Source organism: Lathyrus oleraceus, chromosome 6, assembly GCF_024323335.1.
Source record: "Lathyrus oleraceus cultivar Zhongwan6 chromosome 6, CAAS_Psat_ZW6_1.0, whole genome shotgun sequence".
NCBI lineage: Eukaryota > Viridiplantae > Streptophyta > Magnoliopsida > Fabales > Fabaceae > Lathyrus > Lathyrus oleraceus.
The window spans coordinates 285,686,199-285,702,904 of NC_066584.1; the positions used below are offsets into that span (position 1 = coordinate 285,686,199).

Sequence of the window (16,706 nt, forward strand, 5' to 3'; positions counted from 1 at the left end):
TTGTCTTGGTTTACCAAACCCATGAAGTTATTTGAAAGAAGTGATATCCTTTGCAGATGTTGTTGGTCAATCATACTAGCTGGGGGCGGTAGAGGTGATGGCATGTCATCTGAAGGTCCTTCATCATAAGAAGGTACAACATCATCGACAGGCTGAGCTCGTGGGATGATATAAGGGTGTGATACTGTAAAGTACCATCTTAAGTAAACATCCAGACACTACCAAAGAGAATACACCCTCGTTGCATTTCCTATAATAGTAGTGGCACTGCTAGACCTAAATCATTTATCAATGCCCTCATATGGCACATCAGGGACTGGTCTAAGGATTCCCTGAACATACCCAAATTGGCACAGACACCTCTCAACATCGTAGATAACCCAGATTAAGGGCAGTGACATCAAACTCCTAATGCACTTAGTGGTCTATGTAAGGTGTCCATGTGACATCCTCAACAGTTAGTGCATCAATCATCTACTTGTACTTCTGAAGACAAACTGATTGAGAATGTTTGACCCTCCATCTAGTGGCTCATGGAAATCCATCAGTGATATGACCACGATCATGCTTGTCACAATGGATGGGAAATACTCGTATATCTAACACTGCACAAGAAGATATTACATATATGAAAAGTCTTTGATAAATAAGAACTAAATAAATAAAATAATAGATATTCATACCTGAAATAGACTCGTATAACAGGCAAGATGTCTCGTCTTAAAGACAGTCGCCTCTCCAAGGGCAATGTATAATATCAACAAAGTTTCACACCCCCATCTCCAGTCGAGATCTTCAAATTCAACAAATAAGAATATGTATTTGGCATCAATGTATACATGAGACTTATCTGCTAAGATAGTACATACTACAAGATGCAACATGTATACGCTATTGGTCGTCTCATACATAGTGTTATACAAGTGCCTAATATGTATTCTGAAGCCAAAAGAGACAAAAGTGAGCACCCTTATTAGCCCTACTCCTCCAAGGCCGTCCCCATTGTAACCCTTAATAATTGCTTAGTCATAATACATGTAAGCCCTTCGTTAATGACATGAGCGGTGAAGAAGTTTCCTGCAAGAGGGAGATGGAAGAAGTTGGAGATATCATCAAGGGTAATCGACATCTCACTAAATGAAAGATGGAAGTAGGATGTCTTCTTATGTCATCGCTCAACAAAAGTAAACAGCAACGGAACGTAGAGTATGGTGGAATTTTGAGCATGGTGGGGAATAGGTTGAGGAATAGGTCAATGGAAGCAGATCGGCATCAGAGAAAATCGCCATGACCTCATCTAGCATCTACACATCATCGAATTTTTTCAACTTCACCCTGTGGGTCGGCACCTTTAATGTGGTGTGATCCTATAACAATTAAAATATAAACCGTCAATTATTTTTAATTAGTCAATAATAAATAAAAACAACTTAAAATTAAATATTTATACCTCACCTTGCCTTAATCTAAATATCATATGATTGACATACCCAATGAGCAAGGTTCGGTCATTGGGCTCTACAAGAAACTCTTCATTTATGCGTACAGGCAGTTATGTATTAGCTTGAGCCACCACCTTCGTATCAGCTACAATTAGGACTTGAAATGAGTCAAGTCGAGTTGAACTCGCTGCAGCTCGGCTCCACTCGATAAGAATTGATTTTGCTCAAATCTCGACTCTAATTTGTCACGAATTTTTTTTAAGTTCAAACTCGACTCATTATAAGTTTACAAACAACTCGATTCAACTCATTAGGTTCAGCTCGCTTGCTTCACGGACTTAAAAATTTGTTTTTAAGTCTATTTTTTTATATATACTTGACATTTAAAATTAAAATTAATATTTTAAAAAAAAAACATATTACAATAAAATAAAAGTTATAAGACTGAAATTTATCTTTGTCTCAAAAGTTTACTACTTCATAAATTACATCTTTCAAAAAATACATTTGAAAGTCTAATTCAAAATCTATTCAATTTGAAAAATATTTAGAACATGTTTTTTTAAATTAGAAGATATATGTTGATTTTCTTAAACAACATTATTTTTGAGATATTTTTATATGTATAATTATTTTTAAGAATATTTTCCTCACTCGAGAATATAAATGATTAACTAAAACCATTAGATTAAAAAAAGATATATGATTAAGATTTGAAGTGAATGTTTAAGCTAATCTTGGAGTCAATATAACTTCTTATATATAATCGAGTTAACTCATAAACCTAACGAGTTGAACTATTTATAGTTCAAATTCAATTAATTTAGTTAACAAACTTAATTTTTATGCATATTCAACTCATTTGATTCATAAACCCAATCCAACGATTTAATTGTCGAAATGAGTTTTAAACTTTGTTTAAGTTGGTTCGGTTACAGTAAAAATCTCAGTATCAATCTGAAAAAGAACCTTAATATTTGTACGTGGAGGAACCTCGATATCATCCTGAAGAGGAACCTTTACATCATCAAGAATAAAAGTGTGGTGTAAAAATCAAACTTTTTAAATTCAATAAATTTAAAAAATAATTTATCTTTTATAAATAAGATTGAATGTAATATCTTTAAGTATAAGAATATTGTATAATGATATTAATAAAGGGGTCTGAAAGTCAAATTTATAGATGGCAGATAAAAAAACTCAAATCTAAGGAATGGCTTCGGTGATTGACAATTTTGATATGAAAATTGTTTGATGGATTGCCTCATTTCAATAGATAACCACGACTGAATTAACTTTAACTTGTCACCTCATATTTATATTTGACACATTTTTATAATTTCATAATTTTTTTCTTACAAAAATTTGACACATTTTCACATAAAATTTTCAGTGGATAAATCAAAAAATTCAAAACAAACTAAATTTGCAATAATGTATTTATAATTTCTAATGTACCAAAATTTCTAAAATTTCCATGAATTTTTAATATTATCAAAAATATTAAAAGTATCATATTATACCAAAATTTTCACTTTAAAAATTTTAACCAAATTAAAAACTTCGATAATTCATATTCAATAAAAAACATTTACTGAAAATTTTAAAAAATATAGTAGTTTATCATAAATTTCAAAAAATATTAATTATCGATAGAGTATAAAAATGTTTTAAAATTTTTGAAATCTTTTTTGATATTCTTCAAATATTTTCCAAAAATAATTTTTTTTACCAAAAATGTACATCTGCAAATTTTCGAAAAAAACAGATAAATTTAAAAAAAAATCTGATTTTTATAAAATACTATAGCAGTATAAGTACTCTAAAATCCTCCAACTCAAGATACGGTTGGGAGAATAAAACATGATAAAGATGGAATTAAATTTAGAAATGTCTCAATGAATTCAGTAAAAATTGATAAAGATGAATTAAATTTAGAAATGTCTCAATGAATTCAGTAAAAATTGATAAAGATGGAATTAAATTTAGAAATGTCTCAAATGAATTCCGTAAAACATGATAAAGATGGAATTAAATTTGAAAATAACTTAATAAATTGGGCAAAACATGATATAGATATAATTAAATTTTAAAACAACATAATGGTTTAATTCAAGTCCAATTAAAATCCAAAATTTATAAACAAACTAACTGTGATGTATTGTGAAAAGTACTCAAACTAGAATCTATAATAGTGTGCAAAATACAAGTGTAAAATATAACAGACAATAATATAATTGTATATACTTTTACCTATATTCTGTATATTAAAAAAAAAAGAATCACTACAAATGACTTGAAAAACGAATCAATAATCACTAAACGTTTCTGAAGTGAGTTTCTAATAACTGGTTTTAAAGCCAGTTGAACGCGAGTGATTACTCCGATTCATTATTATTTGTGCACTAGAAGTTAGTAAGCCTTTTATCGAAGAAAAAATAAGTTATTAATGTCTAACAAGTAACATCCATGTAGATTTTAGGTAGCAATGGCCATCAGATTACAATTATCTCACTAGTAAGTAATCTCACGTTACAAATTATCCTAGGACAACACAGGCTTCATATTTTTCATGACATCTTAAATATTACAAGCTTGTCTTTTAGATCAGTAGACAAAGAACAAAGGCATATGAATGTTGCTGCAGAAAGCCTCGAGTATATTGGCTCCTTTCCCACATACATGGTATGTGGAGGACCAAAACTGAATAATCAAATTAACCAAAACTTTCATTTACTTTTCCAACCAATGATATTAGATCAAGCATTAATAGCAGGCAGCAACTGTCACTCCAGAGCCAACACTATGCAACTGATGTGTTTTATGATTCTGCGGGAATACCTTCATCAGGTTGGCCAAATATTCTAAGATTACGGTCCATTGATGCAACTGCCAAGTATTTCGAATCTGGACCAAATTTTACACATGTGGATGTCCCTGGAAATAAATGGTTCAAGTTGCATTTTAGTAACTGTACAAACATGAAATCCTAGAAGTGTACTGTACAGTGATAATAATAAAGTGGGGGGAAATCAAGACTGCACCTGTTCCAGATAAATCAGGAAAAGTTTTGATCAAGCTCCATTCAGATTTCACATTTGCCACTTGGTATATCCTGCATAAATTAACAGGGACAATAAATCAGTTCAAGGAAAGGCTAAAGAAATGGGTATTTGGGTATATATCCCCAATCACTCTAGTTCAAGGAAATGCTAATGCCAAAACTATTTCTATAAACTATCTTGTTACAGTTAAACTCAAGATAAATACTTGAAAACTATGTGTTAATAAGATAAGCTCAAATATGCTTTTCAAATAACCCTTCTTCACTAGACATTATTCCTCACCTTACATCAGAGCCTGCAACTGCAAGGTAGGACCCACTGTGGTCAAACTCCACTGCAAGATAAAGAGAATTAGATGAAAACTGTATGAAATAGGTACAAGTTTTTAACATGTGTACAGTAGAGCCATCCACAAAAGGTGAAAATGAATACCAGAGTTTGTTGGAGTGTCTGCATCATATGGAGCAAAATTCCTGAAGTTTTTCAATTTACGTAGATCCCAAAGCTTTACACCATCCTTAGCTGCAGTCTGTTAAATTTAAGAGTATAATAAGAGTACTGTATTAATGATCTTCTGCTTATACTTGTTACACTTTCTCACGTACCGCAAGGTAGTATCCATTCTCAGAAAATGATATTGCAGTTACATCCCCCACATGTCCATCAAACTTGGCAACATTTGCCTGCAACCAATAATATAATATGAGAACAAAAATAATATTGAAATTAAACTCTAAATAAAGTAAAAATATATTGCATACCTGACTTTTTACATCCCAGATCTTAACAAGAGAATCTGTAGTGCCTGTTCCAAGAATAAGACCATCAGGATGAAAAGCTGCAGATGTGTAGCCTTGAGACGAGTCCGAAACCTATGAATCCCAAATCATTTATTGTCGATTCAGAACTTAGGCAGGAAAGAATGTACTCATTGAAGGTTAAAACCTGTTACTTTCAGAAGATAATTTATCAAAAAATCCCAATTTCTCTAGACATCACTACAAAACTATTCCACAGCCCTTAGGCACATCTCAACACAAAAAAAGGTTTGGAAGCATGAAGTGTTCTTCCTCTTAACCAGTAACAATACAGGGTGAAAAAAACAGACCTGAGTCAAACAAGTGCCTGAAGACAGTTCATAAAAGCACCATGTGCCGTCAAGTGATGCAGTCACAAAGTAATTATTGGTGGCATGGACGGTGACGGCTTTGACCTGAAAGAAGGCATATTATTCTTAAGTCACAACAGAACGTATGTATATGAGAGCAGCCAAACTGACAGGAATCAATGGAGCATAGAGCCTTAGATTTGAAAGAAGTAACACACTCAGATACTCAAGAACAGCAATCACAAATGCACTTATAACAGAAATTTCACAGTTAATGAATTTATGACTTCCCTGGCTCAGACATTCTGACTTCCCTGGCCCAGACAATATGACTTCCCTGGTATAGGCAGGCTATGAGGAATAGCTTTCCCATAACATAACTTATGACTGTTAATGTGTGGTACAACTCACTCAACATGGGAAGATGACTGAGTATGACTAAGCCGATATCTCCAAATACTTATGAAGTTTCAAGGACTTGTAATAGTTAATTGTGGAGCTAGAGTAGGCAACTGATTAATCCTATTATCATATTGTTGATGATGAAGTGGGAGGTTAATGGTTCTGGGAACCTGGGGAAGTGAAATTTTGCCTTTTTGAAGACTGCTTCTTTTTGCTTCTTTAGGTTCTATATTTGAAGAACTTCTGTGATCTTTCATTCTCCTTAAGTATTAGCTTTATTATCTCCATAACATTTATTATTTTACAAAAGAATCTATATCAACCAATACCACCAAAATAACATATAAGCTGTATTCCACTAGGTGGGATTAACTACATGCCTCAATAGACATAATATTCTCCTCTCTACACCAAGTTATTTTCTTGTTGGCTCTTTGCCCAGGATTACAAGTTTGATAATTGTGTGGTATCTTTTTAAAAGGCATACCAATACCATCAAACAGGATTATTGTTTCACTTTCACCTAAATAAATCTCACCTCATCATAACAAAGTCCTACTTGCCACCCCAAGTACATTAAAACCATTATCACACAAGCACATCAGCCAAAGATTTATAATTAATGCCAAGCTAGCAAAATTATCAGCAACCAATAGACTAAGTATAAAGGTGAAGAAAAACAGAGATTGAATTCTTAAAAGAATCAAATAATGCAAATAAAAAAATACATGAGATTAGTCGAATGAACAAACAAGTAACTAAGCACAACATAGGTCTGTCTTGATTTCACTACTCAAAAAATATTGGAACTTTTTCAAATTAAATGGAAGCAAAAGAAAAATCGCTCAATGTTAGATTATGAAACAACCTAGAGACAAAAACTGATGATGGTAAAAGAGAAAGAAAGCTCAAAAATTCAGGGAAAGCAATATGGTTAGATTTGCTGACCTCATCCGAATGATCCCTTAAGATCTGTCTGCAGTTATAGTTACCATCATCTGACCCTTGCCACAAACGAACTGTCTGCAGTGGGAAAAAAATTATCATTGACATGGAGAATGCAAATCGAAAATAGATACAGTCTGTTTCTTAAGAAGCTTACATAACTTTAAACAATGCTATATAATGAGAGTGAGGAAGTATTTGTTTATATTTGAAACAATTAAACGGGAATTTTTTCCCCTCGTATTTAAGACCAGAGTGGTGTATGGAAGCTATGCACTTGATATAACTTTGTGCTTAACCAGACAAGTATGATGTATCTCAAAAAGGCCTTGACAAGTTCAACAAAAATACCGGCAAAAGATCATTGATCAAAATGGCTAGTTACCACCACAATTATCAGAATTTGCACTTAACACAAAACTACAGCTTTTTAGCATTCTGGATGTTTCTGAATTCATATTTGCAAGTCAAATTCGCCATGTAAGATGGTCAAATGAAAACTGATGCAAAAGACATGTCCATTGGGAACAAAATACAAGCATAAATTGCAAGAGATTGAAAAATGTTAAATGTGAACTTGGGGTTCATAGTTTACGTAAACTTAAGGGTTTGAATTAGCTAAGTGCAAAACCCAATTGGTTATGTATATGAAGAAAACAAGGAATGAATAGATGGACTGCTGTGTCGTGCTCTATGGACTATGGAGTATGCTCTTAGCTGACAGAGGATGGTCAGATAAAATAGTTTTCCAATTTACAATCTGTGAAACTAGACTACTCTAGAATTAGAAAAGATAGCAATTTACCTTATCTGCTGAACCAGTTATTACAGATTCTCCTTGACCTACAAACTTCACGCTGGTAACCTGCCAAAAGCACCCATATTTAGCTAATAAATTTTGAGGAATAGATAAACCCAGCAAAATTCCTAATAAAACAAGACCTTTTTAGAGTGGCCGCTGAGTGTAGCTAATATTTGTCCTGATGGACGGTCAAAAATAACAGCATTTGAATCAATACCTCCAGTTGCAATTAAGTCCTGTCAAACAAAAAATGGGTTTATTCTCTGTCAATGCTCGTTAGTTTTCTAAATAATCAAAACGTTTCCATTTCAAATATATCTAAATCCAATTTATAGAGATTAAATGTAATACCTTAGAATGAAGGATATCAAGAGATATAATGCCTTGTTTGTTAGTTTTGTGAAAGGGGTGACTAGATATCTGGGTATATGTCTCTAGAGCATCAACAGGAGCCAAAGTCGCAGGAATCTGAAATAAACCATAGAACATGCCACAAACAAGTGACAAAAATCCAAATTCACAATCTGTCGCAGTAAAGAATATTCCAAGTATGGGACAAAAGTAAACTGTTACAATTTCATGGAATAAGCCAAAACAAGTAAAAAGGAAAACATAATATTGTAAAACGTAGATGCCAATAATAAACTGTAATAAATAATTTCAAATTATTCAAAGGCTCTTAGCAAAACTGTGTTCAAAAATTAAAAATTAGACGGTACAACTAGGAAAATACCAGCATTGAAAAAATGGATGCACTTCTATATTATAATCAATACCTGTCTCTTTTTCCTCTGCTGTGAAAGAGCAGCATTGCAGTCTGTTAGCTCAGTAATTATGCTAGAAGATATCCCAGGATGTAATTTCTTTGCATTAGGTGCCAGTTCCTCATCATCAGCAGCTAAAACATAAAAATGAAAAATCAAAATAGCAAAATCCACTAATTAACAGCAAATAGGGGAAACTCGTAAAAATTTAGGCGCAAAATTCTAATTGTTGAACACCTTCTACTCTAATGTTAACAGGGTACAAAGTTTTTTTTTATTTGCTACCTGCTATCTTTGCAAAAACCATAATGAAGAAAATAAGAAAATTAAAAAGATAATAAGATGTAAAACCTCTTTTCCCATTGCTATGAACTGGGGCATTCGCTGTCACAGCATTTGGTGTAGAAATAGGGAACTGCTGTTCTGCCTGTGCAAGTATAGACCTAGCTTCGTCTCTTTCTTTTGTAATTCTTGCAATCACGCGGCAAGCAGCATCGTGCTACACATTAGAACAAAATAAATAACCACTCTGGCGGTGGAAATATAGCAAAAGAACAAGTTGGGAAAATTTGAGATCAATATCACGCACAAGATCATATCAAGTAACCATATGAAGGGCATAACAGTTAAAGAGAAAATAATTAGTATTAATGCAGAATAAATCAAACAAAAACTGAAAAAAGCTAAAGTAGAAATCATCTGACAATTTGGTTCACTTGTTAAACAGCGTAGTTACCAAATATGTGGTACTCTTAAGTAGAGTACAGCTTCAGGGTACCCAGTACGTTAGAAGTTAAGTAGTACTGTGATATATATAATTAATACTTTATTTTGATTGCCAGTATGGGTTGCGATATTAAAAGGTACACTATTGTGAAAAAGTTAAAATTGAGCAATACAATTGATTTAATTTTATATTATAATGAACAACTAATTATTAGCAAGAAATGTTAATCACTACTTAGTTAAGCATACTTTCATTTCTTACTTTTTTAACTTCTTCGACACACTGAACTTCAAATCACATCTACCCAATAATAACTTTTTCATTATACATTTTAAATTGTTCTCTTCCCACTACATCCCTACAACCAGAACCAGCCCTTACACGTATTGACATAATTTCCCTTTTTTAGAATTGTGCAATACACTATTGTCAAAAAATTAAAATTGAGCAATACATTTGATTTAATTTTATATTATATATATAATAAACTATTAATTGTTAGCAATTAATATTAATCTCAATTTAGTTTTAAACATAGTTTCATTTACTTCTTTAATTTCCCCGACCGACACACTGAACTTCAAATCGCATCTACCCAATAATATTTTTTTCATTAAACATTTCAAATTGTTCTTTTCCCGCTACAGCCCTACAACCAGAACCAGTCCTACAACCAGAACCAGCCCTTTCTCTTATTAACATAATTTCCCTTCATTAACGTGTACTTCTGAATCTTCCCACTCCACCTTCCTCCTTTCCTTTGTCGCTAACCTTTCTCGTCCTATAAAAATTCCTTGCCATTCAAATACTGTCCTACTTCAACCTTTTTTTGGTACAACTGTCCTACTTCAACCTTGCTTAGCTGTAATGTGTAAATAAGCCTATATTTACTTCCCTTTGGTTGGTTGTTATCTTCCCTCAATGAGAATAGAATCCCTTCTCTTTTCCCTTTTACCCTCTGATTACTTACAGAATGGGTGAGATGCATTCCAAACCCCCAACACATCCTCCCTGGTAGGGAGGGTAAATTAATTTGGTAGTTTGGTTATAAATCAAGATTTATCATTTCCCAGTTTTAATAGAAATTACAACAGCTAAAAATTAATTTTGACAAGAAATTCTATGAGATACTAAAAGTTAACACTTCCATATAAACACTTTCACTATCACTGTCTGAAAGAACAGAAAATGAACCCCAATTGGAAAATTTTATTGCATAATGAATACCTAAAAAGCTAAGAGATATAGACCATAAAGTTTTGGAGATTAGAAACATAAATACAAACTTTATGACCCATACATTATCCAGTTGTGTGATAGGAACTCAAGAAAATTTTCATATTGATTTAATAATGAAATTCAAAACAATGGAAAACCTACACTGACTAATCAATGAGAAATCAATGGAATCTCCAAATGTTATAAAATAGAATATGAAATATTAAGATAACCCACTTCTAGGCTGCAAACTTCCACAATCCCACCAACTGGCAGATCTGTAGAAGACAACAATTCATTCAGTCAATAATTCTGTTACTCTTACCTGATATAGAGCATGACTTAGCTCTTGCCTTGCTGTATGCAATTGTTGCTCCAATGCGAAGTTAGATAGCATCAACCCATCCCATTCCTAAAAATGAGGAAAAACATTTATTCATAATGAGTAAAGAATACAATTTTCTAAGCATTTCTTCTAATTATTTATCAAGACATATTATTAGAAACCACCACTAAAGTCTAAAACAAAATGCATAAAATAAATTTTAAATTTTCTACATTATAAAGTTTAAAACAAAGTCATCATATAATATATAAAAAATCTAATACTTCACATCGTCAGTTCTATACATTTTGGAACATTCCGAGCATGCCAGGGATGCTAGCAGCTTGCACTGGTCTGGGCTTCACTATCTGCAACATAAATTATCTTGATTTAATTAAAAAACCACAAGTAAGCATTTGAAAACAAAAGAAAAGAACCGCAACAAACATGACCAGCTTAAACCACTTATAAACTACACACTCAATATATAAACCAAACAACTGTATCATTACCACCGTACCTTGCCTGTATTGATAGATACAATGTCGTCCAGAGTAAGCGGCTCTCCGGTAACTGGACACTTCCCAAAATCCTACTCAATTATTCAACAAAATTGTATATGAGGTAGAAAAATCAGATTAGTAATAACATATGACAAGCCTGAAAAACTTCAACATGAAAAATAATTGCATTAAAAGTGGCTGAAACACTTATCGCATAGCAAAAACCTTTGCATAAATTTAAATTTAAAAATGCTGCACAAAATGGATTCTCTCTAAACCATATTCCCAAACTACCCCTCTACCTTACACTATTATTCATAAATTGAACTGCAAAAGTTAAATTTCGAAGAGAAAGAACATTTACCTGTATGTGTCTCTCGATTAATCTCTTCTCGAACAGAAGACCGGAGCTTTTGGACACCACGGGCTCTTCCGGAACCTCGCCCGAAACTGCAGAAAAAACAAATCACAGATCAAAAAAAGCTGAAATTCGAAAACAAACTAGAGAAGAGATTAAAGAAGAGAATCAATCATGTGGTGAAGAAACGGAGGAAGAAGAGATTAACTGGAGCAGTTCATGGTGTGGGGAAGTGGAAACTAGGGTTTTGGGTTTTGGAGAAGGGAACAGAAAGGGATATGAAGTAGTAAAGAGAGAAACACGAAGGCGAAGTAAAACCAAAATTAAAACAAATGCTAATAATCGTTCAGATTTGGTACTTGTTTTATTACGGAAAATAGCCCGGCCCAGTTACCCGGTCCAGCTTTCTTTTTTATCTAATCATTTATTTCATTTAACTTCTACTAGAATTTAAAAAATCATCATAAATAAATAATAGTAGAATTTGATTTTTTTTTTATTTGTTTACTAAAGTTTTGAAATTCATGTAGGATGTTCATGTGCGAGAGTCGACTTGTGAACTCGTCTATTTAAACTAAATTAATCTATTAATTATTTAAATTTATTTATTTATATGTATATCAATTTAATTTATGATAATTTGCATAGATTTGATTCTGATATTGAATTTTAATTTATAAATTTGTTGACCCAATTTAATATTGTGACATTTAAGATTCTATGAAGTTTATTTGCTTTTGTATCATTTTTAACTTATGAATTTTATAAAAATGACGTGTTTTGTAAAATTCTTTATATTATTAAATGTTATTGTATTTTAATAAATTTTTATTAGACATTATTTGATGAATTTTATTCTGAAATTTTTTTTAAATAATCAGTTTTTTTTAAAAATAACCAATAATTCAAAAAAGTACCAAAATAATCAATTTTATAAGAGAATGCGTCAGATGAATTGGCGCATCCCCTAACCATGAAGAGGAGGCGCCAATGATATTGGCGCATGCATTGGCCCTCATGAGGAGGCGTCAATGCTCCTGACGCCTTAATGTAATTTGTAGTGTGGGCGTCAATCCCTATGGCGTCTGCATGTGATGCTCCACACTACAAATTGCACTAAGGCACCAAGAGCATTGGCGCCTCCTCATGAGGCCAATGCAAGCGCCAATAGCATTGGCGCTTCCTCATGAGGAGTCCAATGCATGCGTCAATGCTATTGGCGTCTCCTCTTCATGTTTAGGGGGATGTGTCAATTCATCTGGCGCACCCTCTTGTAAAACTGGTTATTTTTGTATTTTTTTTGAATTATTGATTATTTTCGGAAAAAAATTGAAAAAACTTGTCATTTTAAAAAAAGTATCTTTTATTCCATATATTGTTTGAAACATGCAAAATCATATTTGATTGTGTTATAGGTTTTTTCAATTGAAAAAATATTTATTTTATAGAGAATCCTTGAATCCAACTACTCTTGTATCTATGGGATAGATGATGAATCCAACTCATTAAGAGTTGTTAAAAAAAATAGCTAATACATTTTTTAGTACGAAGTTATTTATGATTTAGCAATTTTTGTTTTGTGATATAGGGTAGATTTGTTTCAATTTTTTAAAATAATTTCTATATTGTTACGTATTTTTGTTTAAAAAAATTTTTAAAAAAAAATTTAAAAAAAAAATTTAAAAAAAATCAAATAAAATAATTAGTTTAAAAGGTGTTTATAAAATTTTATTTTAGATATTTCATCTTTTTACTATTTTTTTTAATATCAAAATTTAAATATATATATATATATATATATATATATATATATATATATATATATATATATATATATATATATATATATATATATATATATATATATATATATATATATATATATATATATATATATATATATATATATATATATATCACCTATATTTTAAGTTATTTTGAATATTTTTTTATAAAAATTATTTTTAGGATATATTATTGAAAATTTGTGTGATTTTACCTATGTATTAAACTTTAATAATGTATATTGTGTTATTGCATATCAAAATTAATGTTTTAATTTATAAAAAATGAGTTCAAAAACCTTTTAGTATTTTAAAAGTTATTTTTAAAATAAAATAAAAAACTTTTTTTTAAGTAAAACAAACAATCCATATAGTTATAATTATTTAGCTTTACGATTAGTGTTATTTCCACAATTGAAATTATAAAATATTTTAAATATATATAGTAAAATATTATTTTGACCAATTAATTGTTGTTCTATATAAAGAGAATGAAAATTACAAAAAGATTAATAAAATACATTCATTAACATCATATGTTAGAGAAATAAATAAAGAAGGTGGATGGTGAGAAAACCCATCCAAAATAAAATCTCAAAAATGATCCAAATTGATCAATTTGTATGCATGTCTATTAGTTATGTTATTAGTTATGTGATAATAGTGAAATCGGCAAGAAATGCAAACTTTTCAATTCATCCTAACACTTCTCCAATTTTACCTTTGGGGCAATAAATGTTTCAATCAACTAGTTAGGTAGTGATGATGGTAAGTCTTGCAGTTGCAATGCCAATATAGACACATGCATTATGTTAATGTCAACACTTAAGTCACATGAGACCCTAATAATGCAAGGTATTATAAAGTTCTCTGGATCTTTCACCTTTGATGGCATCTTTTCTTACACAAATCGATTGCACTTTTGTGTTAGTGCACAATAGAAAACTCTTCAACTTGTTTCCTCTTGATTAACACATACTTCAAAAATATATAGTGGTTTGGTATTTGTTGAATGGCCTCAATCAAATGTGTGTTAATGTGAAATTGTTGTAAGATCTTCATGAACTTTCCAAATTGATGGTCGTCTTTAACCTTTCTGATCCTTTGAGTGATTTGAGGAGGCGGTCTTTCTTGTACAAACTTTTTGGACGAACTGGCTCCTAACGTGTGATTTAACACTTCTACAGTGGTAGGTGATGTGACATGTGACTTCTTTTTTTTTGAGATTTCAGACTTGATATTTTAGCATCTTTATGACAATAATAAAGGGTTTTGACTCTCCTTCAAGAGTGACTTTTACTGCCTCTTCAATATGTTATTTGCTCATAACATCACGGTTCACTTATTTTTTATTTGGCCATTCATACTTCATGCCACTTCTCGAAGAAATTACCTTATATGTCTTTGTATTTTTGGTACCCAAAGTTGAGTCATGAGATTTAATGGTGCTAAGAAGAGCATCATTAGTTATTGAGCTAAGTGAAATGGAAATTGACCCCATTTGAATATCTAAGTTCTTGATACTCACCCCTTGAGCTTGAATTTGGTTCTTTGTTTCATTAGCAAAGACATTTGTTTGTTGCATGAAATTATTTAGTATAACTTCCAATTAGTTATTTCCATTATTTGCCACATTCATATTAGGTGTCTAAAACTATACGCTACTTGACTTCGACTAATTTTGAGTGTTTGACCATGAGAGATTGGGTGATTCCTTCTTCCTATGTTATATGCTTTTGTTGTATCGATTGGTGTATTTGTTGTTGCTACCCATATAGTTTACATACACGGGATTTGTAGAAAAAAAACTTAAACAAGTGTGCACCTCTACAATAAACATATTTCAACTAATTTGCATATGTCATGACATTTACTGGCTCAAAAACTAACACGTCAAGTGGCGTCATAAATTTCTTCATGTACTCTAGTTGGCTTTTTGCTAGTAATGGAAACGTAGTTAGTGTTGTTTGTCATTGGTACGTGTCTCTAATGATATTTTCAATCAATTGAAAACCTTCAGTATATGACTTGGATAAAAAAGGCTTAGCTAGAGGACGCAACCAACATATTTCTCAAAGATGGCACACGATCGTTGTAAAAGTCTCCAATTGTATGCAAGTTAGAATGACACGGTATAGACATTGACTCAACAGTTATATGAGTGTTTCTCATACATCAAATAAAAATTTGTCCCCCTTGTTGAAATGAAGTTATCTTATTTCTTATCTTAGCATTATGGATAAATGGGAAATATTTGGTTAAGAACTTTTCAGCTAAGTTATTCCACGTGGCTACTGAAATGGAATTTAAAGAATTGAGTCAACATTTTGTACAATCCCATGAATAAGGGAACATTTTGAGCCTAAAAGCATCATCAATTATCCCAAGGATTTTAAAATTTGCTACCAATTTCAAGGAATTTCTTCAAGTGTAATTAAGGGACATCTATCGTGATACTCGAGTAGTGTATAGTAGCTTGCAACATTTATAACATCGTATGCTTGAATTCAAAATGGGAGATTGTGATCTCTAGCCTCACAATTGAAATTGCTCTGTCGGTAACCATGTCATTTAATATGTATTTTGATGTTTTGTATCATTTTAGATATTTTCAATTTTTCATTTCATTATAATATTCATTTATCTTTTTGTCGTGTTTTTCGATTAATCATTTATCATAGATGATATATGTACCTTATAGTTATCCCTAATTCTCACTTAGGTTGAAACCATTTAATGTTGATTTAGTCGAGTAATTTGATTAAAAGTCAATTGTCTATTACTTAGATCATAAGTTAGAAGATTTGAGATAGGATTTTATTTAAGCTTTAGTCGAGTCACAAATTTGTCTAACTCGAGTCATTAGTAAATGGAAAATCTATAATTTGGCACTAAATGACTTGTTTCGATTCAAGGTATTGTCCGACTCAAATTAAAGCACCTTGACTAAAGTCAATGTCATGTTTGACTTAAATCATGAATGTATTTAATCTTTTGAGTTTTGGTTATGCACTTCTAGCTTGAGTTACCATTTTTCTCTACCTGAACCACATATGCAAGTAATGACTTAAATCACACACGTCAAATCCTGATTTTACCATCTTGGTTCAAGACACCATTTCATCTGATTCAAATCATAATTGTGGGATCTGACACTTATCATCATTGTAGATGAAATCTTTGAGTGCTTTGGTTCTAAAAAGGTGATTGGCTCAATACCGAGTGATGATCTTGATGAATTTGTTGTTTTATGTGTTGCTTAC

General features: G+C 31.5%; 1 protein-coding gene across 1 annotated transcript; it reads right to left on the minus strand.

Annotated features, from left to right (window-relative positions):
• Positions 1-3,864: 3,864 nt before the first annotated feature.
• On the minus strand, positions 3,865-12,042 carry LOC127091445 (pre-mRNA-processing factor 19 homolog 2). Its single transcript, XM_051030084.1, has 18 exons — positions 11,868-12,042; positions 11,666-11,751; positions 11,319-11,390; positions 11,104-11,166; positions 10,799-10,885; positions 8,880-9,027; positions 8,541-8,662; positions 8,116-8,232; positions 7,905-8,000; positions 7,768-7,827; positions 6,966-7,040; positions 5,616-5,720; positions 5,269-5,379; positions 5,113-5,190; positions 4,940-5,036; positions 4,790-4,841; positions 4,487-4,557; positions 3,865-4,379 (listed from the first exon to the last, which is right to left on the minus strand). The coding sequence occupies exons 1-18, from the start codon at positions 11,878-11,880 to the stop codon at positions 4,264-4,266; spliced, it is 1,569 nt and encodes a 522-aa protein (XP_050886041.1). The 5' UTR covers positions 11,881-12,042; the 3' UTR covers positions 3,865-4,263.
• Between the last annotated feature and the right edge of the window lie 4,664 nt (positions 12,043-16,706).

Excerpts from the sequence above, each read along its gene's own strand:
- LOC127091445 (XM_051030084.1), bottom strand. Across the intron at positions 5,721-6,965 it reads TAAGGGATCATTCGGATGAG|GTCAAAGCCGTCACCGTCCA; the intron begins GTCAGCAAATCT and ends GCCTTCTTTCAG. Across the intron at positions 4,380-4,486 it reads TCCTGATTTATCTGGAACAG|GGACATCCACATGTGTAAAA; the intron begins GTGCAGTCTTGA and ends ATTTATTTCCAG.